This window comes from Camelus dromedarius, chromosome 2, assembly GCF_036321535.1.
Source record: "Camelus dromedarius isolate mCamDro1 chromosome 2, mCamDro1.pat, whole genome shotgun sequence".
In the NCBI taxonomy this organism is placed as follows: domain Eukaryota; kingdom Metazoa; phylum Chordata; class Mammalia; order Artiodactyla; family Camelidae; genus Camelus; species Camelus dromedarius.
This window is the reverse complement of record NC_087437.1, coordinates 106,223,798-106,250,634: the sequence shown is the minus strand read 5'-3', so window position 1 is coordinate 106,250,634 and position 26,837 is coordinate 106,223,798. Positions and strand designations below refer to the sequence as shown.

The window sequence follows — 26,837 nt, the reverse complement described above, 5'->3', positions numbered from 1 at the left end:
TGTCAGTGTGCAAGCCCCTCAAATAAAAGCAAAGAGAAACACAAGTCCAGACCCAGGTGGATATACTTTTAATAATTGGAAAATGAGTGCTCAACACTATATCCTACATGTGGGAGAAAGCATTCTTTGCACAGTGATTTTTTTAGCTGTTTACAATATTCTAAGGTAACGTATGTGTGTTTGACATAAGAGACTAGACGTTGACACTGCATACAGTGAATCCTCTAGCTTATATGGCTTTTCTTCTGTTAGGAAAGCTAAGGCACCGCTTATTTTTTCCCCCACAATAGGGATCTGCATCATTTACGCTGAAGAAGTTGATCTTGTGTGCAGGTAGGGATGCCTGAAGAGGCATCTTGGAGCCTCACGTATCCCCTTGGTACTCGGCGATGCCAGAGGACGGCATTCCCCAAGCCAAAGCAAATCAAAGCATGGACAACATTTAGCTTAATTTCTGACAAAAGGTGTTAGATGGGTGCTTTGTTTCATGCTCCACCATCAAGAGTTGGGAAACCACACGTGTGGGCCAGATCCTGGCTGTGCCTGCTGTTCTTGTAAATAACACAAACCCGACCATCTGCTTGTTGTCTGTGGCTGCTTTCATACCACAGTGACAGAGCTAAGGAGTCCAGGCAGCCGTAACAGGGACCGTAAGGCCTGTATGGCTTATAGTATCTACCGTCTGGCCCTTTACAGAAAATGCTGGAAGGGGTCTGCTGAAAAGCATTGAATGTCACGGGTAAGTGGGGCAGGGATGGAGGGTGGGGGCAGGCAATCTGACAACAGGCATCTTCCCAGTGACCTGCTGTCCTGGCATATGTTAGGCACCTGGTGAGGACTTAATCCAGTTGTTGTCCAGTGAATCCTGGGGATTTGCTTTGCCAATTGGGAAAAAAGCAGGGCTCCTTTCAAAGCAGCGTAACCGTGTTCAAAGTTGTCAAAGGTAGTGAGGGACCTTGTCTTCCAGATTTGCCTAGAATTGGAAATGCCCTAGCCATGCTTTGTTTTTAATATGAATTGAATAATCAGCATAAGTTATAGATGATCATTCCTAACTGAACACAGCCTAACTGCTCTCCCTAGTACGTGGGTCACTGGAGTTTTCACGTTGTAACACTAGCTGGAGGTCTTTGTGACATATCAGTTGAGAAGCCAGATGATCAGGCCCAGTTTTCACTTCATTTCTCCTGTGTCTTCTAAGTCTCAAGCAGGGCTCCAGGTTGGGGGAGCCACACCGAGCTGCTTCATCTCATTTTTCTTGTGCGACAGCCACTCCTCCCCTCTGTATCCCTGACTTGGCCGTAAGCAGGATCGGCAGACCACTAGCCAAAGAGCAAGGGACTCAGGCCAACACAGAATTCACTGCGTGATTTTGAGAGACAGAGAGATGTGAAGTCACCATCACACAGGGACAGGTACCTGCAGGGTCCTGTGTGTTGGCTCCAGTGGTGAGTTCTGACGTCAGGGTCACTGTTGCTCTTCAAGGGGGCCTTGGGGAAGGAAGCAATGACAGGAAGCTCTGGGGGTGAAATAAGACGCTTGGGTTTGTGTGTGACTCAAAACAGTGTTTAATGAAGAAATCATTGACACACACTGGTGAGTGAGCTCTGGTCATTAGATGTTCTTCTTCATGTTGCTTTCAGTTCTCAGAAAGTAAACCCAGAGTGCAAATCCTTGGGTGTAAGACCCAGTCCCGCCATCTCCCTTCTGTGGATATATTAGTGATAAAGGAGCAGCGGAGTCAGGATTATATTAGGGGAGAAAAGAGGATCCTGGTAGATATGAGACCAGAGGTTCCTTTTGGATCTGTCAGAATATTTTCTGAACCCTCTAAATCTCACACAGAGGGTCATGCAGTTTATATTTTCAGGCTTTGGGGATTAATTTCACAACCAACATGATACATTTTAGTAACTTCCTCTAGGAGTTAGGATATTTAACGTTTCACAAGTCCCGCAATATTACAAAGTATTTTGATTCTTTAAAACTTCGTCCAGACATAAGAAACCAGACTGTATTTTAGGTGCTGACAGAACTATTTGTGTAAAATAAAAATTTCAAGTGATTTAGCAGTCATAAAGATTATAATGAAATACCCATTTCATCTCCTCATGGATCTCTTTGCAAATGTAAGACAAAGCAGAGTTTTATAATCTTTAAATAACTTGGGCAACAGCTGTGGTTTTGGTGTATCTCAAAGGTGGGGTTCTTTTAAATTATAAAGGATTTTGTATGCTTGAAATCCTAGGAAAAGAAAGAAAAACTGAGTTTAAATATCATGCATTAGTTCATCTTTAAAGAAGTATATGTCTTATGAGTATAAAACTACATCCACTCTGTGACTTTCACAGGTACAAACCAGTGTACACATAATTAAATCGTTTTTATGGGGGATAAAATAACTAAATGCTAGAAGACGAATCTTTGAAACATTGCCTAAAGAGTAAAGAAGTAGGAGAGGGAATTAGAGCAGGAGAAATCTTGTTTGCTGGGGGTGATGCTGCTCACATCTAATGGATAGAGGTCAGGTGCTGCTAAGCATTCTATAATCGTCACAACAAAGAACTATATGAAATTATAAGAACTCATTATATAAGAATTGTAAGAAATTGTCATTTCTTATATAAATTTTACATGAGAACTATAAGAAAATGTCCTTAGTGCCAAGTTCGAGAAACCCTGCTCTTGGGTCGAACTAGCACTGGGACTAGCTCTCAGCTGATGACCAGGGCAACCGAGAGGAAGACAAGGAAAAAGAAAGAGGCTTTTGTTCTTCCAGCTCAGCCACAGAGTGTCTCTTCCTGTTTGATGGGATGAGGTTATTTTATTCCACACTCAAGGAGTATTTTCCACAAATTGTAGGAGCAAATGTGGAGTTACATACTGCTTAGCTGCTAATTAAAGAATAACATGCGTTCAGTACTGTAAACTATGAAATAAAGTGCCTTCCGTGATAGATTCTGGAGTCGACAATTTTAACAATTTTTGACAGAAAATCCTCTGTGGAGCAGTACATAGGTCTTACACGTTAGTGTCCATTAGAGTCACTTCAGTGTTTAAAATATTGACGTCCACACCCCACCCCAAGCTCTACTGAAAGGAAAGCTAAGAGATCCCTATTGTAGAGGACCACGGAATTCGGGGAGCCAGCGCCCCATTTCTCAAGAAAGGACTTAGCTTCTAAAAACATAAAAACTCTCTCCCCCAAGTGTATCCCTGAAACATAGTCCAGAAGGCTGAATATCCATCCAAAGAGCTACAAAATCTGAGCAACAATGGTACTTAACTGCTTCCCTGTAGAGCTTACAAATGCAAAAGTTCAGGATGGTCTGGATGTCTAAATTACGGTCCCTTACCCATCCGAATTAGATCATCCCTGCATCTTTTCAAGGATTTCTGAAATGCTCCTTTCAACAAAGGCACAGGGTATTCCACTTCCCTAAAACATCTAAGTGCTCTGAATAACCACAGAAGAGTCCTGGAACCACAGATGTGCTGGAAGCGATCTGCTTGGTCAGCCTGACAAGAAATCAAGGTACCTGGGTCCCAGCTCGGCCACTGTACTCCTGTGAGCACTTGTGTCTTAATCACCTCATCTATAAAGTGGAGCTGATAATGCCAGATCTAATGATACCAAGGAGGCTGACTAATAATAGAAAACACCATGAGAGATTATAATAGCGCGGTAAAGCGCCATTGTTCTACACGTGCTGGGCAGCTTTATCGTCCCTCCCAGACAGGGGCTGGAGGCTGACATTTATTTAGCTCCTTCTAAAGACCAGCGGTAACCACTAGTACAAAATATATTAAAAGTGAAAATTCATCACTTCCGTACAATTACTTTTTTCCTGCCCAATTCCCTAAACACATTCGTTCTATAAATATGCTCAACAAATACTCACATTTTCGCTCATTGTCGTGGCTTTAGATGCAGAACTGCTCTTCCTGTTTATGGAACAGAAAAGACAATATTTACTACATTATCATGGCCAATTCTGAAACACATACCCGCTTTTGGTTAACGCTACTTCCATCTATTTTCTCAACAGGAGGATGAACATTTGTCTTAGCCAGGTACAACCCCCCTCCCCGCCCAGCAAGCCTAACTGAATTTCTTCTATTTATAGACAATATTCACAGAGAAAACCATGCAACAAAATATCAGTATGTGTGAACCCCGTGTCTATTTATAGCCTAGGGCTTGATACTAACAACTTTTGTGGAGTATGCAAACCAGAAACTTTACTTTTAGCTCATCAACTCATTAACGTTTATCATTTTGAAATCGTTATCATTATAATCTCAAATTTCATTTTTATTTCTATGGAAAGAAAGTTTTACAGGGTGACTATGGTTCTAGCTATCTGTTAATGGGCTGAACTGTGCCCGCACCAAATAGTCATCTGTTCAAGTCCCAACCCACCCCCTCCTCCAGTACCTCAGAATGTGACCGAATTAGCAGACAGGGTCTTTAAAGAGATAATTAAATTAAAATGAAGTAATTAGGGTGGGCCTTAATCCAACATGACTGGTGTCCTTATGAGAAGAGGAGATACAAACAGGAGAGGGAAGGCCATGTGAAGACAGGGAGAAGGCCAACTTTAAAAGACACCCTCAGAAGTAACTGCTGCTATCTTGATCCTGGACTTCTAGTCTCCAGAACAGAACAAGGAGAAATAAATTTCTGTTGTTTAAACCACCAGTCTGTGGCACTTTTAAGGCAACCCTAACAAACTAATGCAACATCCAATTCATTATCCAACAGGTTTTGAGGGGCATGGATTTGACAAATGGGAGGTGTGTCTAGGCATACAGATTCTACCTCCAGATTATTGTCTGGGTTAGAGATACTCTGCTCAAGGGTCTCCAGTGACTTCCCACCTCACTCAGAACCAAAGCCGAACTCCTGACAACTGCCTGGAAGAGGCTCCATGTAACCTGGCCCCCCTACACTGCTTGTGCACATTTATCTCCGCTTTGCCTTGTCCTCACTCTGTTCCAACCACACGGCCCCCTTGGTGTTCCTGCCTCAAGACCTTTCTCAAAGTCCCCTCATCTGCGAGACCCTCCCTAACCACTCTATTTAAAAAAATTTTTTTTTTCTGGTAAAATGTGTCAATTTTATTAAAATCTATTCTATTTTAATCTGCACATTTGATTATAGCGGTCAGCTAACTATGTACAAAGATGATATAGTCCCTATGCTAATATACTCGGTTTGCTAATGCTGTGCTTAGAATTTTGCATTTATGCTAGTGACTAAGACTGAAACACATGTTCTCTTCTTACATAAGCCATATCTGTTTTTTTTCCTTTTAATTCTTATTTTTTATTCAAGTGCAGTCGATTCACAATGTTATTTTCACGTGTACGGCAACGATCCAGTTATAAAGATATATAAATATTTTTTCAGATTCTTTTCCATTATAGCTCATTACAAGAAATTGAACATAGTTCCCTGTGCTACACAGTAGGTCTCTTGTTTATCTGTTCTACATACAGTAATGTGTATCTATTAATCCCAAGCTCCTAATCCATCCCTACCCCCTCTGCCCGGCTGGTAACAACAGATTGTTTTCTATGTCCGTTAGTCTATTTCTGCCTAACTACCCTATTTAAAAGGACAGTCTCCACTCCTCCCAGTGCATTCTCTATTCTCTTACCTGCTTTTCTCCATAGTACTTATCACAATCTGACATCCTGTAGAGTTCACGTATGTGTTAGCTTTCTGCCTCTCGCTAGTAGATTGTAAGCTCCATGAGGCAGAGGGCTTTCTCTGGCCTATTTTATTCACTGCAGTGTTGTCAGTCCCTGGGACAGTGTTGGGCACATAATTGGTATTCAATTAAATGTAAAAATGACTGTTAGGGAAAATTTTATTTGAACATTTTAAATTTAGCAAAATACAGAAAAAAACATTTTTAAGTAGTACTACAGAAATGCCTACGAAGTCAAAGGAGCGACTGTATTTATTCTGTAGGTAATTAAACATAAATAACAAGTAGGCATGAAGTAGGATGTGTTTCCTGATGAATCTGAATCACTTCCCATAGAATTAAACCCATACAAATAACTCAACTTCTCACTTTTGACTTAAAATGGATGATTAACAAAAAAGTAGTTGATATGGGAGAAAGCATGCATTAAGAAAGTATACTTACTGGAAGGAAGTTTCTTCTGCAAAAGAATAAGTATATATCATTAATACAAGAATTTACATAGTATACAGATTCATAAAAAGTGAGTTTTGCCGTAATTTATTTTTCTCAATTTTGATTTTTACTTGCTGACATTTATACCTTCTAAATCAAGGGTTGGCAAACTTTTTCTGTAAGGGACCACAAAGCAAATGTTTTAGGCTTTGCAGGCAGAGGTAAAAATTGAGGATATTAAGTAGATACCTATATAACAAAGAGAAAACAAATTTCCCAAAGATTTTATCAATGGATTCAAAATACAATAATAGTAATCAAAGTCTTACAACACATGTCTGGTAATTCAAAGAATGGAGTTCTTTTGGGAGAGGGGATAACATTTCTCTTAATTGGGGTTCAAAGTTAGTGTTCTCTATTATCAAACAGATTGCAGTGTTCATCTGTAAACACCATTCTTAGCTCGTGAGCCATAGAAAATCAGCTGGCAGACGGTTTTCTGCTAGATGAAAATGGGAGTAACATTTTTAGCTAATGAACTACTAATTTTCACATCAAATCTTTAATTGATTGAGGATTTTAAGAAAAATTTACCAAGTCTTCAGTAAAAATACTCAGATATTCTTTGCAAGTAGAGACAAAGACACCAGTGTACTTTCACTGGTGACCAGCAGGGGGACCCGGCCAGATTACATTACTCGGGACTAGACCAGCGCACCATATAAAAAAACAGCTACTGTTAATTCACAGAGCAGTTATTTTTAATTATAGAGAAATACCCCTGAAGCCATGTTCATGGAAACGTTTTTATAATACTTAATGCCTACTTATAGATATTATTAGAAACCCCTCTTAAATTTAAGTTTTATTTTGGTATAAAATATTTCTTAAACCTAAATTCCAAAATTAATGTTCACTTATAAAACAGTGGGTCTAAAACTGGTCCATGCTATCAACTTATTATTTCATTAAAAAATTCTACTTTATTCACGATTCCTAATGGACCTGATGGAGTTCTGCACCTTTTAAGGTCTCAGGTAAATTTAAAGACGGGGAGTAAAGAAATGCATTAAGAGACTAAAACATTATTTTAAAATCTCACGCATTTACATCAAACCTGTTGTATCCCCAAATGGGAGTTACAAGACAGCTAAGCTTGAAGAATTAAAAACCTCAGAAGCAACTGTAATACAATTGGTTTCTAGTTTTTATTGAACAATTCTCTTCTAAATACATTTGTGCTAAATTTGACATTCAACACTCCACTGTTCTGCACTGATGAAACATTTCACAGATTTATTTCAATGAAATTTCTTATCATAAAACTAGAAATTAATTTACATCTTGAGATGTACAATTCGTAACTTAAACTAAAAGGATCTTAAATATGTGTACATATACTATAAATAACCAACCACGTTGAGCATCTCTCAGTATCGCTGTACCAGGGCGCCTCTCACGGATGCCGTGGTGTTTCCCGGAATGCTGAGATGAGACAGCGCTGCCTTTCCTCCCTGTCTGCCAAGGTGCTTCATGACTCACCTGTGTGTCATCTGGAACATTTTCTACCGCAGAAAAATCAGTGAAAAATACTCTCCAGAGTTTGTGAGAACTTCTTAGGGGAAACAATGTCTCATAAGAAAACTCTATATCCACAGGAAGCTGTCTAGCAAAGAGTGAAATTCACTTACTTGAAAAGTAGCCTTTCCTCTGAGCATAGCACACACCGAGGCCACAGACAGAAATCACTAAGGCCCCAACCACTACGGCTGCTATGATGCCACTTATGTTGAGATCATCTGGAATGCAGAATAAACCATGTGTGAATTCGTGTCACAGAGATGGACAGATGGAGTCATTAAACTGAAAAAGCTCTGAAAAGCTCCCTTTCGGAGCTATACCATAAATGTGGATAGTTTCATGCTTTTGAAGCCTGTTAAACTCACGCATTCCCAGGACGTGGTACAAAATTGATTAAAAATTTAACAATTTTTGCAAGAATCTTAAATTTTAAAAAGTTCTATGATCCAGAAGAAAAAAAAATGTACGGCATTCTCTTGCATTCATGTGGAGATGTAATCCTATACGATTAAATATCAGGTTGGAAGTGAGCTTTGAAGTTCAGTGAGTTCAAGAATTCTACTGCCTCACTCCCCTCAAATTTTTCTTAAAATTCCTCTACATCATCATCTGTGTCAATTTCCCAAATACGGAAAACTCATTCAGCCCCAAAGAAAGCCCGCGCCACTGCTGTTCTATAAAACTACATGTCAGAAACATCTTTCTTGAATTTATGTGGGGGTGTGCGTGTGTCCACACATGAACACATACACACCCACATACATATATGCTGTTAAACTGTTATCCCATTAAGTTAAAAATTACTTAAACTCCCCAAGGCTTTTTCCTGTTGCTACTAAGTCAGCTTTCCTCTAACCGACCATAACTGTACTTTTTTGGACCTAAGTTTGAAATCACTACCACATTATCAACTTGTGAGGTTTTTCCAGTTACTGATTCAGTTGCCCAAGAATGAGATGATTAACCTTCTGAGGTTAACATTTCTGCAGCTGGGAAATGCATCAGAAATACTCTCATTCAAGTCATTAATAAAATGATAAACATGACTTTGAGAAAGAACTATTTAACAGGCTATTAGACATCTCTCTTCATATAACAAAATTTACTAGCATACTCTGGGTGAGGGATCCAACTACGTGTGAATCCATCTAGACATTTAATTTGGGTCCCATTTTTCCATCTTGTCCATAAGGATTTCATATAAGCCACACTCTTCCATCATTTAAACACTTCTTATTTATTAATATGCAAATAGCCTACACTTTTTAAAGGAACAAAAGGGTTCTTTTTTAAAAAGCAAGTATTTATTAACATAAAATTAAATAAGTTGGAGAAAATATTAGATAGCATTTTCTCAATAGTAATTTTAGATATTTTAAAGCAGTGTACATTTGGGGAAAGATTTTTTAACAAATATTACTTAAGTGAGTCTGCTTATCATAAAACTTTCTGGTCTTAAATTTTTTCCAAATGCCAAATGCTACTAATTTTTTCAGCTACCTCTCAAATATTAACTGATTTTTTTTTTTAAAAAGGGATAAATCCTTTGAAAGTCTGAGTAATTTGACTAGAATAAAAGACATTAATTATTATTGCTTGGTATAAACTCAGTTCATATTTGCTTGGGTATTGGGAGGTTGAGATTCAGCTATTTATTCACTTGGATAAAAAAGTAACAGAGAGGGGGAAAAAATCCACAGTAGTCATAGTCTAAGGCAAAATGAAATTAATAACTGAATAAAACTCCTGAGAACCAAACTGTGTGCCTACTGTTTTCTTTGTAATAGTCAATGAATTTGACATCTATGCAGGTTTCAAGCTAAAGGCAAATTCTAACCAAAAAAGCTCTTACCCTGTCAGTACTAAGTCGTGGTATAAATGTTATTTTACTTTTTTCAATAGAAGATGGAAGATTTCTAAGCTAGAGGTAAACTGTGTTCATCCCATTTGCCCATTTACTTTGAGTTTTTGAGCAAGTCATACGCCCACCTTATGCCTCATAAAGAGAAAATTTAATAACAAATACGAAAATACTGTTCTTTCTTAAAAATCACGATAAAAGGAAGGTATCATTATTCTAATTGAAAGGAAAGGAACCAAATGCTAAAATGCTACGTGTGAGTAGAATCTTCTGGAGTTGTATAATGAAGCGGCTCGGGAACAATCAGCAAATCCATGATTTTATCTCTTCCTACATTTCAAAAAGGATTTAGTTAGAATGGTTAACAGATCTGGTTTTGGTTACAAGTTATTGGTGATAATTCAGAAAACTGGAAATGCGACCTCATGAATTATGTATTTCCAAAGATGTGAATTCCAAACCAAGGGTGTGAACACCTAGGATCAATGGATCAGCTTTAAACAAAGTAATTTTGACTCTGAAGCCAATTATACCAGAAAGGGTAGATATGTGGAAATCATGTTCAAATTAAAATGACACTATTAGTGAAACACAGGCTTCTAAATTTTGTCATGTATTTGTTTACTGCATGCTACGAAAATGTAACTAGTATGTCAAAACCATGACTTCACAAATAATATTTCTTAAGATGAGGCTAAATCAGGCATTGAAATTAAACACAATCATTTAAAGAAAAACTAAAAAGTAATATGAATTTTTCTATTAACTCCAAAGCAGCATTGAGAGATTTTTTTTCTGATAATTTAAGCAAATGCTTATGTTTGACTATAAATGTCAGCACTTGAATGAGTCTGGTTAATGGTAGGTATCCCTGAATTTTAAGAAGACCTGAAATTCAAACTTACTTGTGGAAATGAGAGTATACGATTGAATATCTTTTACTTTAGGAGATCCTGTAGTCTAACAGGATTATGTTTTCTTTAAAAAAATTATGCTGAGAATTTAACTGTGCACAGACAATACAAACTATGCCCACATATCAAAACGCATTGGGAAAAAACGAATTTCTGACTCCACCAAGCTGAGGACAGGCTCCTGAACTGAGGGGCGCCCTCAGTCTTCTGCTTCAGGACACAGCCTCCCTGAGTGATCTTTCACCCCTCGGTGCCACCTCCAGCTCACCCCTCTCTATTACACAATCGTTTTCAAAACACACAGCTTTCATACAAGAGAGAATTCAACCAAATTACTAAAAATAAAATGAGAAAGAAGTTTGCTCTGAAACTCATCTAATCGGAAGAGATTCTTGGGCCCAAATTTTATTGGACATTAAGAAGCTTGTTTTGTGAAATATAATATATGGCAGCTATGTTTTATAGCAAACTAGATCCATAACCATATTTAACATGTCTTTTTGGGGTGATTACTCTTAGATAAGTACAAGCGTAGTATTTCAGGGGGTTGAGAAAATTAACAGTTAAAACAGCCAATACTTAGAGCTCACAATATGCCAATGCCATTCTCCTAACACTTTTGAATATTAATTATTTGAATCTCCATACCAACTCTATGAGGACAGTATATTACTATGTAATTAACTTGCCCAAGAGCATATAGTGAAAAAGCAGAACTGGGATTTGAACCCCTGCTCCAAATCCTTGACCCCGGGCAATTTACAAGACTCTTAGTTTTTGTTTGAAGGAGGATTTCTCAGATGAGCATATTTTAAAAATAATACTTGAAAAATTTAAAAAATCTGTAAAATATAATGATAAGTATCCTTGGCTTGTTTGGAAGCTGGATTGAAACAGCATCTTTGCTCTTGGTAACACGTTATGTCAAGCTGATTTTAAACATTTATCCTGTTCATCCTTCAAATCACTCAGTCCTTACCTATCCCTTGCTCCTTCCACCCTCGAATATGGTATTTGCATGTTCTAACTGCAAACCATTCGTCCCTCCCACTATTTCGTGCTTACCTACTTGCATTCGTTTCCCACGACACCTGCGGTGTCCAACGGAATTACGGGCTTCGCAGGCGTATTCGCCACTGTCCAGTTTTGAAACAGTATTAAATTGCTATTTGGGGAAGAAAAATAAGTATGTTTTTAAGCAATACATCTATCAATAGACTCCTAAAAGAACCGTTTTCCTTAAATTTAGCATTGTTAGTCTTTTTTTTTTTAATGACTTAGGACTTTATTATACCTTTGCTGAGAATTTAAAAACCTGCCACTCCTCCAAGGAGTAATTAGCTAGGCCACCTGTCTAATTTGACAGAGAAAGACTTAAACAGTTATGGGTAAGTGTCTTTTTGTGTGTGTGATACTGAGAAAGCAGTACGTTAGGAAGGCAGTAGGCATTTTTTAAAGTTTACAGCACATGGTAGTGTTCAGTATTCTAGGTATTTCTAATTCCTAGGAAACACCATTTATAAATGAAGGCCTTGCTGGCCTTAAAGGACAGTTTTCTAAGTCACAAGTAAGTTTATGGCAGCAGTAAACAACGAACACTTCCTCTAAAGACAGTAGTTTAGGGCCTAGGAAAGCCTTAATCAATGCTGTTTACTGGATTATAAATTCCATCAGCTGTTGAATTTTTGAAAATTCTGAGAAGATCAAGTGTAACCCTTGCTCAATCTATTCCCTGCCAAAGCAGCTGAAAGGTAAGACTTTGATACAATAAGCTTCATAATTGTTACTAGCAGTGTTAGCATCTTGGAAAATTTCTGGAAGGAAGGAAAGAAGGGTGGGTAGAAGGGATGGATGGATAGATGGATGGATGGATAGATGGATGGAAGGCCAGAAGTTAGTTAGTTAGGAGGGAGGAAATGCAGTGTGTCCTGGCCACTTTAAAGGATCCTGCCAGGACCAGCACAGAGGGTGAGAATCATCCTTCCAGCACCCTCCAGTCACACCCTCAAAACCACAGTGGTCACCACTGTCTGCATCCTTGAGAGGCCATGATCCTCTAAGGAGCACATCCTCACTGTCTGGTACCCACACACGAGGTATGTTCCTGAAAACAGCCTTCTCCTCTTCTCCTTACCCACTACTGACACCCCTCTTCCTCCTGTGTACCTCAGCATGGTGCAGCAGAAAGCTTCTCCTTGTGTATTCTCACCACATGGAATCAATCCTCAAAGCCAGACTTCTTTACAAACCATTCACCATGAACTCAGAGCCAAGGTTATGTATAAACCACAAGCTAGACTCAAACGGGAAATGATCTCCCAGCACATAACTGGTGATTAAAAGGGAGCCTCTGTCATCCACACACTGAGTCTTTGGCAAGTTTCTCAGAAAATAACCCATCCTGGTTCTGCCCTGGTGCCTCCCTTTGACATCACAGATATTTCAAGGGTTGAGGTTGACTGAGGAAAGTGAATCTATTTCACCTCAGACCTGCCTTGGGGCTTTTTAGCACCTGGTCTGAGAAAAACTAAATTTGAAAAGTAAATATAGCCAAGTGTGACTGCAGGTTTTCTGCCCAATTTCTCGATGTAAAAATCACTCGGAGCTGCTGACTGAGCCTGCTGACTGGGCTGCAGGGCCAGGGCAGGGCCTCCTTCCTTAAGGAGTAGCCGAGATGCTGATTTTTTAAGTCACTTTATCAATACACTTGATTAGTTACCAGGGGATCTAGTTTCTAAATATCATTGTGCACTTGGAGACTGAAGGAATGAAAGGAAACATTAGGCCATCCTTATAAAATTCATTAAAATTTTTATTACCATGCCTTTAAGATTCTTTGATTATAGTGATGCTAGTGAGTCTGCATCGCTGGAAGTCAGACATGTTTAAATTGACATATTATTTTGAATGAAAAAAACAAAAAGCCTCAAATTTTTTTTTAAAACATAGAAAGGTTCAAATTTAATGATCTTTTTTGTAAACTCCTCATCTCTACCCTAAAAAGTCAGGGACAAAACAGTAAAAATACTCTTATTTGTAAATGTCATTAACTTTAAAGAGTTTTTTCTAGATTTCCAGTAGGATTCCTTAGAAAGGCTTTTCAGTCATCAGACAATCTGCCTAAATCCAAAGCAACAGATACTCAAGTCACAGAGTCTGTTGCTGACGAACTAGCCATGGCAGAGTTTAATGACACAGACATCCTATCATAGGTTAGCAACAGTCACTATTCTCACGTGGCTGGCACTGAGGTCAGCGTGTCCCTAAGAGAGTGTTCGTGAACTTCCCTGATATTATAAAAATGAACGTGCTTAGTACCTTCCCTGGCCTGATCCATCACCATGAATCCATGCCAGCCTGTTTCAGGTCCCTGGCACAGGCCTCGGTGTGCCCGGCTCCCTAGGTCTCTGTCTTGTCTTCCCATCTCCTGGGGCAGCTTTTCCCATCACTTCTCTGTGCGAGCGCCGTTATCTTTCTTGCTACCCCCTCCTTTCTCTACTTAACAAGCAATGGTATCAGCCTTCTGTTCTCCATCACTGCAGTTCTAATAATTTCTTTTTCCAAATGCAAGACAGTTATTAGGTCAACGCTTGAAATGACCTTACCAGAGTTCCAGATTTTGTGTTCACTGTATATGAGCTGTTGGTGCCTTGGGAGCCGAGTTTGGGATTCCCCAACAAACGGATGCCATCCTTAAACCACGTGTATTCAGGAGCTGGATTGCCTTCTTTGTCTTGACATCGCAGCTCTACCACAGTTCCACTCAGTGCAGAGTTGGGTACTTCACATGACGGAACTGCTGGAGCCACTGAAGGATGGACGGCAGATGGTACTGGTTATTGACAATCTAAACACGGGTTTTAACAGCCAAGTGAAGGTGGACTTATTGGACGTCTGTGATAGAGGCCTGTCTCCTTTCTTCATAGGCACACAGCTAGAGCACATTTGCTAGCCCCTCTGCAGCCAGATGGGGTCACCCGCATGACTTCTGGCCAATGGAACGTGGGGAAAAGAGATACATGCTATTCCCCGGCCTGAGTATAATTCTCCATCACTCATTCTCCTCACCACTCCACTACCAAGGAGGTGTGGTGACCCCAGAAAGCTATGTAGTAAAGACGCCAGATTTACATTAGCTTGGGTCTCTAATGATTTCGTGAAGTAGATCAATGTAATTCCACCACTACCTATCTCTGGCCCAACTACTCAGACTTTGCTTACATGAGAAAGAAACTTCTATTATGTAAGCCACTCAGGGCTGACGTGTTATAATTAGCAAACATTATATTAGCTACTACAACAGCTATTCTTTGTTAGATAAACAATCTCTACTTCTCCCCTCCCCAATGGTTTTAATGTATTATTACCAACTATATTTAAATAAGTCAATCTTGAGGATATTTTCAGGACCAGTACTCAAAACTAAAATCCTGTTCAGGCCAGCACAGAGAATAGCTGTGTTAGGGTTATTCCTGTCCCAGGGATTTGTAAACCAGACTTTACTTAAATCCAGGACGCCCCAGACATGTCTGTGGTAGGCAGAATTCTAACACAGTTGGGCCCCCAAGTTCCCCAGCCCTGGTGTTTATACAGTTTCTCTCAGTTATTTAGTCAAACACTAATCTAAAGATTGTACTCTGAAGGGATTTTAGAGTTGTAATTAAAGTCCCAAATCTATTGTCTTTAAGATACAAAGATTACTTACATGGGTCTGATCTAATCCCATGACCTCTTTCAAAGGAGTTTTCTCTGGTTGGTAACAGAAGGGAAATGCAGAGATTCAAAACACAAGACGGATGCAACATGCTTTTGTTAGACTGTAGATGGGGAGGACCACGTGGCAAGGAATGTAGTGGCTCTAGGAACTGAGTGTGGCCCCCAGCTGATAGCCAGCCTGGAATGGGGACCTTGGTTCTGCAACCAAGGAACTGAAATCTGTCAACAACAAGAATGCGCTTGACATTGGCAGCAGATTGTCCCCTCAGAGCCTTCAGCCAAGAATGCAGCCCAGCTGACTCCTTGATCTCTGTGCCCCGAGATACCCTGGGCAGAGAACCCAGCCATGTTCTAAGCTCCAAGTTTCTGATCATTTGTTCTGGAGCAACAGAAGACGCCAGCTGAATCTTCTGCAAGTTTTACTGATTTAAATTTCTTCTCTACTAGTGTAGTGCTAGTATTTGAGAACGAGCCTGGACTATGTACAAAAAGGAAAAGGAGTTATTTATTCTCTTTGCTTGGCAGTTAATACCAACACCTGTGGAGCAGAACAGATCATGTTCCTCCACCAATTGTCACACTGGGAAGTTCTTTTTTTCTTTTTTCTTTTCCCCTTTCTTTTGTTTTTCTGTATCAGTGATTTTTAGAGTAACTAAATGTATTAGCTTTGGAGTTAACCCCATCAGGATCCAAAGCCTGGTCCAGACACTTAACTAGCTGTGCAGCCTTGGGAGAACCACTTAGCATCTATTTCCTCATCTGTAAAAATCAGGTTGTCAATGAAGATTAAGTAAAATCACATACACGAAAGAGCCCAACACATACCAGCTGCACAGTAAATGCTAGTTTCCTTTCTTTACCAAAAAGACTTCTGTCCTTCTCTGGTCTACTTTTTGGTTTTATTGCTTTTCTATCATCTCACTTGAGACATTTTATATGGCAAAAGAATTACGACATGCTGAAAGCGACCGAAAGATAAACCCTTGGGGAAAATGCTTCTACATACAGTGTAGGACCACTAAGATTTATTTCAATTGTAAGTGAAAAGAGATTTTGTCCTAATTAATTAATAACAGTAACATTTCAGCAGCCAATGAGGTGAAGAGGAAAAATAGCCAAGATTTTTTTCAGGAAAGGTGGTGCTGGTGGTCCGCTTTTATAACTTTACCTTCCTGGCCCCAACTGTGTCCCTGCCCCAGGGCTGGGTGAGGGGGACGAGGGTGGGGAACAGTAATCACACAGATACAAGCACATCACCTAATACTTCTAGAGTGACTGTATCCTCTTCCAGGTTTTGACCTTGTTCAGATGGGGCACTGACTTCACAACGGTATTTCCCGGCATCCTTTCTTGTAACATTTTTGATCCGGATGCTAAAATCAATCATCTCAGCTCGATCTTTAAAATCACCTTTTAGAAAAAGAAGACAATGACATTAATAACGATGCAATAACATTCTGTCCGCTACCTTCCTTTCATCTCTCAGTAACCAACACATTTATTTTCCTATTAGCTCAACTGAAAAACTTAAAAATTATATATGAGTGCTATTTCAAATTTCTTTTTCTTATAACGTCATACTGTTCACAAAAGAACGTTCAGTTCCATATTCCCATATTTTACTTTAAGGAATTCAGTCCTCAGTCCTCCCCCCTCCCCTTTCTAGGATGCTTATAAAAATACTCATATCTTCAAAAGATGCTGCAGAGCCTAGTTCAGTTAGCTGGGATGGTAACTTTACGTGTGGTGGCTCACACCATGCTGCCACAGAAGAGGTGAGAGGGTTCTTTTATCACCTTCTTTTGGTTGGTTTTTGATAGCCGTGTATGTGGAATTCAAATCGTGTTTTGTATGACGTTCAGGTGCCAGACTGACAATTATAGAAAATTCAAGAAAAGACAGCTGTTCTATTATCTCCCTGCTGTCTGTGGTCTATCTTGACAGATAAGAACCAGAGGGATATTTTAAATTTTCTATGAACTTTAAACATTTGTTCACTTGTTTAATTCTCTAAAATGAAAGTAACACATGGTATTTTAAAATAATAACACATTCATAACAGTTATTGAGTTATAGCACCAACTTTTGAAATATTTATAATGGAGAATTTCAAGTATACACAAAATTAGGGAGTATAGTAAAATAAACCTCAGTGTTCCCATCACCCAGCTATAACAGTCATCAATGCATGGCCTATCTTATTTTATTGGTGCCTTTAACCGCTGGATTATTTTAAGCCAATCCCAGACATCATTGTATTTCATTCATCATTATCAACACTTAAAATTAAAAGCTCATATATCCAACAAGAAGAGTAGGAGTGTAAAGAAATGTCTAACAAATAAACAATTTTAAAAAGAAAGTGCCGGATAAAGTTAATTGTATTTACCCTCCACTAAGTCCTACCTCCCTAGGCTTCTCAGTGATGGCTTTCTCGGTGGTGATACGGAAACAGGGTAAATTATCACAGCTAAGCAGTGACCTTCCATCCCAACCCGACACCATCTTTTCTTCTTTGCTCTCAAGAGTTTAACCTACTGGGCCAGCGAGAACAATTACACCTTATATACTCTAGGAATGAGCTGAGAAATGAGGGGTCCAGGGCCACCATGGAGTCCACCCGCTTCTGTTCCCTGTCCTCTGTTGTGGTGGTTGCTGTGATTTGGGTCTCAGTCCCTGTTATTTTCATCTCACACTTACAGAGACACGTTTTCAGTCAGCAGCCACATCCTGCTCTCGCTGGTTAAAGAAAGGATCTGGGGTACTCGGCCTTCTCTTATTCTCACCTCGTCAGGTCCCCAGCTTCTTACCTTGAAGAGCCTGTTGATAATAAACAAAGGAGACACTCCGCCCCAGTTTCTTCCACTCTAGTCTGGAGGAGACGGTCTTCTTTGGGTATTTACAGGCTAAAATAGCCTCTAGGGACAACAACAAAAATACTTGTTTTCTAATTGTCCCTGTGAAGTTACATTTTACTTATTTAATAAACTTTTTAACATCCTTAAATTATCCTTTGATATTTCAATTCGTTCATTCATTCATTCACAAGTTACCTCACCAGTTACCAGGCTGGCTTAATTCAAAGATGAACTGAAAGCGTTATGACTCTTGCACATAATTATCTGTGACACCACTACTTTCCCTAGCTCTTGAGCCTCAGTGACCATCTGTAAAATAAGAAAGTATGTCACAGAGTTGGTGTGAGTCTTCATATACAATAATATATGCCAAGCCTACCCACGGTAGGTCCTTGACAAATGGCAGCTATGATTAATTATTTATCTTTTTCTTCCCAGTCTCAGTCTTCAAGTTTATAGTTTGGTAGAAGAGATAAATAAGATAATGTCATTTCAGTCCAATGTGATGAGGGCCAGGACGGAGGTGAGCAGAGGGGGCTTCACACCTAGTGCCGAGGAAAGGCATTTAGTCTAGCCCAGGCCACACTGTGGAACCCACCCCAAACGTCCCTTCAACACGCTACATTCTCCATCAGATCCCTTCTTTGATAATAACTCTGCAAATACATTAATACAAACCCAATATGGTCTTTTTTTTTTTAAAATGGAGGTACTGGGGATTGAACCCAGGACCTTGTGCTTCCTCAGCACACACTCTACCACTAAGCTGCATGCTCCCCCAGTATGGTCTTCTAATAAATGACTGACTCCTACTCCTCTCCTCAGTCCAGAAAAGTTATTAAAAGGTCTAATCTTGGCATCAAGTTTAACTGCCTCAGTATAGCTCCCCAAGGTCCCTTTACCACAGGAAATTTACTGCAGTTGCATTGTTGAAGAATTCCTGGAACCACCCAAGGAACGAACCCCTTCTCTTAACTGTCCAAACAAGATGACTGAGGGAGGAGGAGCCCGGGACCTGTCTGCCAGCTGCTTCAAGGTGCCACATAGAAGCCTCTAGTCCTAAATCTGTTAAAAATACCTTTCAGCCAGGCTCTCTAGAGTGTCACCTTCCTATTTCTAAGACTTTTTTTTCCCTCTAAAATGCGTACAGTTTGACCTAAAAAACCCAGTATCTTTTACGAGAAGAGAAATTATGTAAAAATTCTTTCCATATCTCTGATTTTGATGTTAAGCAGATTTAATGCCATTTAAAAAAATAACTCAGGATATTACATGATATAGTTGAGTGAAGAGGAATACTTGTAAATATTTATCCCAGGTTTTATTAAAAATAGACCAAAAGCCTGTAGGAATATGTATGAAAAGATCAACCCAGAGGTAATTTCTGTGGGCAGAATTACGATCTTTTCTGTTACATGTAGTTTCGAATTTTATTTTTAGTTCCACACATATTGCTAGAAATATAGAAATCGAATAATAAGTAATGGAATGCAGAAAGTAAGACAGAGAAAAGAAAGGCAAGGGAAAAAAATCCAAAAGTTGCTTTCAAGGAGGCCTAAAGTTTGAAAGCAGGCTTTACATTACAAACAGACATCATTTTACAGTCATGTTTACAATTATGCCGCACGGACAAATGCGTGCTGAGGGACTTGTCTGAGGAAACAGAGTTCTGTTCTGTTGATTAAGGAGAATGGGCGGTGGTTTTCCGGAGTCTTGAGTTTTAGATAGGTTTCCTTCCCGTATTTTGTTGAGTTTCCAACAATTAAACACACACCCACACTCATTATTTAGCCCATACTCCTAGGTCTTAGGAATAAATTTATCAAATAATCACATTGTTTCATATATTTACCTAGACACACACACTCCTTTTTGTGAATTCTTCCTGATTCCTATCCTCATTGCTCTGTGGAAAACCTCTGCAGAAATTATATTACAAAATGTAACCAATGGTTTTCTTGAGTGCAGTCACTCCCCTCCAGCCTCAGTCTCATTGACCATATAAAATGTGGAGAAATGGTCTACTCAGTTTGTCCAAAATATATTGGGTACTTGCTGTGTGTCTGACACTGTCCTCCAGCTAGAACAGGGAGCAAACCAAAGTTCCCTGCCCTTTGGGACCTTACAATTTGCAGGGGGTCAGACACAGAAGAAACAACATAAAGTGAATTGTACAGTATGTTAAAAGGTCATGAGGGCTATGGAAATACCGTAGAGTAGGTCAGAGTACAGGAAGTTCGGGAATGCTGGGGGACGGGGGTGCGATTTAAAAAAACAGAATAGTCAAAGTGCAGCTCATTTATAAGGTGACATTTGACCAATGACTTTAAAAGAAGGAATTTGAATTTAGAATTTTCCATGTGGTTCTTTGGGAGTGTTCCAAGCAGGGGACTACCTTGACCTTCAAAACTGTGAGAAATAGTAAATCTCCTGGAATCATAGGGTCAACATCTCAGAAAAAGAACTAAGTGAACTTAGAGCCAGCTACCATGGACTCTCCTTTCTATTTCAGCCAAAATTCAACATTCTGGCCAGCAGAATTTCTGTATCTAGCCCCCAGGGTTACTATACCATATTCATAATAGAGTTTAAGGCATGGGTTTTGGAGTTAGACCTCTGTCATAAACTAGATGAGTAATATTGAGCAAATTGTTTAAGTTTTTTAAAAAAGACATGATTATGTTCACAGCTGTAAAATTAGAACAACAGTACACATCCCACAAAGTTGTATAAAGATTGTGCACATGGTACTTTGTAGAAAGTACATGCTCTGTAAATGGTCAGTATCACCCTCACCCATGAGGCACTTCTCTTACTTAGAGTTGTAAGCTTGTCTTGACATGATAGAAATCCATACTTAATACCATCACAAATTTCCCCCCCAAATTACTCAAATCTGAACTAAAATGTTGCCTGTGTTTGAGACAAAGAAAATAATACAGACATAAGTCATACTTTCTCCAAGCAGGCATATTAACACAAAAAAAAATGCGCTAAGTTTTTCTCTTAAGATGATCATTACATTGCCAAAAATATCTGTTTCAGTCTGGATTGAGAAGAGAGAATTCTTTGTTTAGAAAACGCATTTTCTCAACATGCAGCAAAAGAATCACTTTGAGGAGTCACATAGAATCATTAGGGATTTTAATTTTTCTAAGATTCTGTATTGCTGACTATCATTTGATTTTTTTCAAATGTTCTTTTTTTTCATTTGATTTTATTCTCTGTGCTCAGGTTAAAAATCATCAAAAATCTTACATAATGCAAGAAGACAATGGAGACTACCAAAGTAGCTCTGAAGAATTAGCATAAATTACCTCTGTGAAGAAAAGCACGCTGTTAAATTCTGATTTATCGCTCTCAGGATTGAACACCCTCTGCGTAAGGCGACTCATGTTATTTATAAGCCTAGCAGAGCAGACCTCATTTTACTCGATTTGCTTTTGGCATCACTGTGGGAAGTGATAGAGAAAAGCCATACTGAAAAGAAGGAATTAATTAATTTATGATTTACTGGCATCAGAGAGACAAGAGACAAAAAAATTGAATGAATTGGGGGGAACACACATCTGCAGATACATAAATCATAAAATATTTCAGACTTTAAGTAAAATTAAGTTACTGTGTAAAATATCCTAGACCTGAAATGTGGAAGAAGATAGAAATTAATTTTGCTTTCTGGGAAGCCACGTTGGAATGATTGGAGCACATATAAAATAGAATCAAAATGTAATTTTTAATTAAAAGGAGCAGAGGTGAAACCAAAAAAATAGAAAACACTTATTTGGGAGTAAAAAAGACCAATGTTTGATGGCAATAAATATAGAAGGATTTTCTATATTAAAAATAAAACACACATTTTAAAGTGATATAAAAGGTACAGGATTTTCATTTAAAGTAATGGAAACATTTTGGAATGAGATAGAGGTGGTGCTCACACAACACTGCGATTGTAATAAATGCCACTGAATTGTTCACTTTAACATGATGGATTTTGTTATGTGAATTTCTCCTTGATACATTTTTTTTAAAGTAATGTTAAGACTCAAGAGTATACTTTTGGCATCCTAATTCAGGTATCTTGGCATAGGGCCTGGGGATCCAGGGACGAATATGCACAGTATCCAGCTGGACCCAACAATAAGAACCTCCCGGAAAATAAAAGTAGGAGAAATTAACTTCGTTTCCTTTGTCCCACGTGGACATCCTGACCTACCTTTTCCTCGCACTGTGCTCAGTCATTGGCTTTTCCAGTCTCCTTTTGGGCACCTCACCCAGCCCTGTTTGTCTTCCCTATAAGCACTCCATTCTCCCAAATTACTTCCAATCATTAATGCCTTTTCCCCACCTCTCCCCATTTCAGACTAATTCCTGATGAAGAGTAAATGTTTTCTTAGCTTAAACATGTAAAATATTAGGACTTAAAAGAAACTGATTAACCTAAATACTTATTTAAAGTGAATGACAGGCTGGTTCTTATTACAGCATATTTTTACTTAACAAGCACAGAGAACAACTTACTAGATGCCAGGCACTACTGAAAGCACTGGTTAAATAGCAGTTCATTTAATTCCTCCTCACCCCAGCCCTCTTTTTTAATCTTTGTCTCTTTACTCCAAACCTCTCTCTCTCCAACTCCAGAACCTAAGGCATGCCTGAAGAAGAGGGATTGGACATTTGAAACTTGTTTCTTAAATGCTTACGATCTAAAGAAGCATCATATTTAACAAACAGTAATTCTGGTTGTCCACTATTATTAACGTGTTCTAGGTAAAAGATCCTTCAGAAAAGTAGTAGTCTGTCAATATTTGAAGTAAAATTTATAAAAGCTTATAATTCTTTTTGGTTATTAGAGCTTTACAAGATTTTTTAAATTGTAATAAAATACACATCACTTAAAATTTACCATCTTAATGATTTTAACTATACAGTTCAGTAGCATTAAATATATTCACATTATTGTGCGATCAAACTCCAGAACTTCTGCATCTTGCAAAATTGATACTTTATACCCATTAAATACCAACTCATCCCTTATAAATATTTTAAGCAGCTAAAATAAATAACAAAATGTTACCTCCAAATAGGATATATCAATGTTACCTTAAATACATAGAGTTTTGTATCTTAAATACAAAGGGTTTGCAATGCTAATTTCCCTTTGCCAAATCTAGCTGGCTGGAAACTGCGAGATCTTCGCCTCCCAGTTTTACAAATTAGACTGGCTTTGTTGCAGGTACTTTATGTAATAAGAGACCTTCTTTGTACAGCAGGTCTTTCGTGGAATGTCCAGAATTTCCACTGAGGAGGTGGAGAGAGAGTTCTCAGGTGGAAACCGCAGCAGGGAGCAGCCTTTGAGGCAGAGGAGTCAGTGTGAAGGGAGGTGGAGGTTTCTCACAAACAGACACACATGCCACCCTGGTGAGGTCTTTAAACAACACAGCCCATGAAGATCAGTAAGGTACTCTACCTTGGTACTCTACCGCTGTGACTACTTGATGATCTTTTGGGGCAGAGAATCCACAGGCCTTATGATCTGAAAGATTCAAACAGATAGGATAATTAAAACAGTGCAAAAGGGCATTTTCGAATGTTTGAATGGGATGCAAGATTAGAGAAAACAGGCCTGAAGCTGGGTAACAGTTTCACACAACTCATACCCCATAAGTTTTAAAGTATCTAAATAGGACGAGCCAGGACAAACTATGGTTTTTTTTTTCCATCTTCTATATTGTAGTTTTGCCCTTCAAGCATTTCCCAAAGCAGAACTCATGAATCTCTTTCACCCCCTCCCTGCCCCTACAGACACTGCATTGTCACAAGCAGGAACAAGAGGTTATATCCATCATTCAGCCTAATATGTGATTTATTAGTGTCATCAATATAGCTCCCTGCAAATAAAAGCTCATTATTTTAGTGCCTTATGTATTAATATAAGCTGCTTAGCAAACTTATCCCTATCTCTGTATCACATAGAAATGAGTCATTTAACATATGTTTGACTATGAAATGTATACATAATATATAATGTTTATAAACTTTGTACATAACATTATGATGAAAAATGCAAACAGAACATCTTTAGGTTCCCCCCCCCAAAAACATTTCAATGTTTTTCCAGGGTTGGTCTATAGGATTGAAATGACTAACAGACTATGGTGGGTGATGGGGTCTAATATGATGATGATGGTGACAATATTATCATCACTCTCCTAGACTTATACAGAAGTTTTCATTTTAAAAAGTGCTTTCATGTACTTTCAAAAAAAATTTGATAAAATTCAATATCAAAACGGCTTGGTGTGATAGGCAGGATTAAGACTTAAACGATAAAGTAGCAGGAATTAAAACTTTCTCATTCCATCTTTGATGTGTATCATTTTGTGTTATTTCACTTCACGGATGTCATTCGATGGTCCAGTGAATGACGATGTTTAAAAATAATTTAAGTCACTTCCTATTAGTGTGCACCTCTGAAATATAAATGCTATAAAGGCAAGGTTTTGAATTGTATTCTCTGATGGAGTCCAAACACCTAGAACAGTGCCTGGCCTAAAGCAAGGCACAATACACATTTGTTGAGCCAATGACTGAGACCACTCCTTACTGTCTACTAATGAGAAGAATCCAGGAAGTGGGGCTCAGAGCAAAATGCTGCTAATGAAGAGTTCCAGAAGGCAAGCAACTCTTTGGGGAAGGTGTCACAGGTAAACCATACTGGATTGGTGTTAATTATTTTAATGTAAAGCATTCTTGCTGATCATTTGAGGAAACAATTTAGGAAAAGAATAATCCAACCACTGTCCACCCAAAAAAATCATATATAAAATAACCTAAGACCAAATTAAACTCATCATAAAACTGTAAAGAAGGTTATTTCTTGAAGATATATTTCTGCAGTTTACTAGAAACACTAGTTCTCTGCTCACGCTACCTCTGTCTTCTGTCTTCATATAATTTAATGACCCTGTTTTCACCAAGGCAAAAATGACGTCTCTATTGCCATATTCAACGGACACTTTTAGTTTTTATCTTACTTGATCTCTGTAACATCTGACTCTGTTGACTCCCTTGGGTTCTGTGACATAATTCTTTCCTGGTCCTCATTCTGCCTCTGTGTTATCTTCCTCCTTGTTCTGCTCATCCATGCATCCATCTGTTTACCCTTTCATCCATTCATCCAGAAAGTGCTTTCCTGACTCAGCTAACTCCTTTTTATATAATCTTTTATATTCTTATCGATTCAACTACTATTTATTTGCTGAAAAGCCCTAAATCTGTACTTCTAGTTCTAATCTTTCTCCTGAGATTGGATCCATAAACTCCTCTTTCTCTTGGGTTTCTGTATCTCCATTTCCTATAAGCACCAAAAAACTCATGGGCAACACCGAACTTTGCTCGTCCCCAAACTTTGTTTTCTTTCTGCAATTCCCAATACTGTGAAAGGCACCACAATCCACGTGGTCACCCATGCTAGGGAATCAGGCATCGGCCATGAGGTACCTATTCTCTCATCCATTTACTCATCAGTTTCCACCTACAGACTGAGAATTGTATGTCATCCAGGACAAGGTTTTGAAATATTTGCCCTTTCTCTTCTTTGCCCTGCCCACCTTCATGTTGCCAAGTGTTCTTTGCCTCAGGGAGGGGATGTGGGTAGCCAAAACCAGAGAGAGAAGAGCAGAGTACTTCCTGCCTTTCCACATTTAGAAACCCTGGCCATGAGGAAAATGGAAATGACTCACAGCTTCGGCAAACATTTGAGAGAAACCATCATGAGTGAAATATACTTTCTTCCTGGACTCGGGGTAGAGAGGAGGAAGTGAGTTGGAGGACGTGGAACTTAGTGGGCTTTCGAGAAAGAAAGCAAGCAGCTAACATTTATTAAGCACTTGGGTGTTAGGCAACGTTCCCAAAGGTTTACAAATACTAACACATTTAACTGTCACAACAGCTCTCTGTGGTAGGGTACCATTTTTAATCCACATTTTTTCAGGTGAGGAAACTGAGGCACAGAGAGGGTAAGAAACTTAGCCAAGGTTATATAAGTAGTAAGTGGTGGAGTTGGGACTTGAACTTATCCAAATTATACCCAAAGCCCACATTGTTTATTATTATACTATACTGGGCCCCAAATCACGATCCCCCCAAGCTGAACTATGAGGAAGGACTGCAGATGGACAAAGAGGCCAGGTGGAAAGCCTTGGTCCAGTGAAGGCAAAGGACTGGCTCAGAAGCATAACAGGAAGGTGGAAGCTAACAGACTGTGACTGGAAGGGTAGGACATGAAGCAAATCTCAGAGGGAAGGCTCTAGACAAGGGTTTGTCAGTGTTGACACTACTGAAATTTGGGACTGGATCATTCTTTGTTGTGCGAGGCTGTCCTGTGCATTGCAGGATGCTTTCCAGTATTGCTGGCTTCCACTCACTAGATGCCAGTAGCATCCTTACCCACCTACCTCAAGTCATGACAACCAAAACTGTTCCTAGATTTTGCCAAATGTCCCCTGAGAATGGGATGGGGAGCTCATACCTGGTTGAGAACCACTGCTCTAGACTTACAGCTAGGTTGGTTGGAAGACCTAGGAATAGAAATAAACAAATAGACTTAAGGAGGGCAAGGAACCATGAGCTGAAGGATTTTGAAAGTTCCTATGAGATCAGAATCTCTTTATTATCAAATAATTTATTGCACTTCTGGGAAGGAGAGAAAAATCTTTCATATGACATGGCATCTTTGAATCACTCATCTATG

At 38.9% G+C, this 26,837-nt stretch overlaps 1 protein-coding gene across 2 annotated transcripts in view; it reads right to left on the bottom strand.

Annotated features, from left to right (window-relative positions):
• Positions 1 to 53: 53 nt before the first annotated feature.
• Positions 54 to 26,837, bottom strand: part of JAM2 (junctional adhesion molecule 2) — a 52,065-nt gene continuing 25,281 nt past the window's right edge. The window contains exons 2-10 of one of the 2 annotated variants that reach the window (XM_010977396.3): positions 23,553 to 23,618; positions 18,035 to 18,142; positions 16,482 to 16,634; positions 14,114 to 14,316; positions 11,574 to 11,673; positions 7,844 to 7,951; positions 6,162 to 6,177; positions 3,903 to 3,945; positions 54 to 2,244 (exon numbers count right to left, since the gene is read on the bottom strand). In XM_010977396.3, coding sequence (XP_010975698.1) covers positions 2,212 to 2,244; positions 3,903 to 3,945; positions 6,162 to 6,177; positions 7,844 to 7,951; positions 11,574 to 11,673; positions 14,114 to 14,316; positions 16,482 to 16,634; positions 18,035 to 18,142; positions 23,553 to 23,618 — 830 coding nt within the window. In that variant the 3' untranslated portion in view covers positions 54 to 2,211. The remainder of the gene's footprint in view (positions 2,245 to 3,902; positions 3,946 to 6,161; positions 6,178 to 7,843; positions 7,952 to 11,573; positions 11,674 to 14,113; positions 14,317 to 16,481; positions 16,635 to 18,034; positions 18,143 to 23,552; positions 23,619 to 26,837) is intronic. The other variant, XM_031458229.2, reaches the window with a different exon arrangement.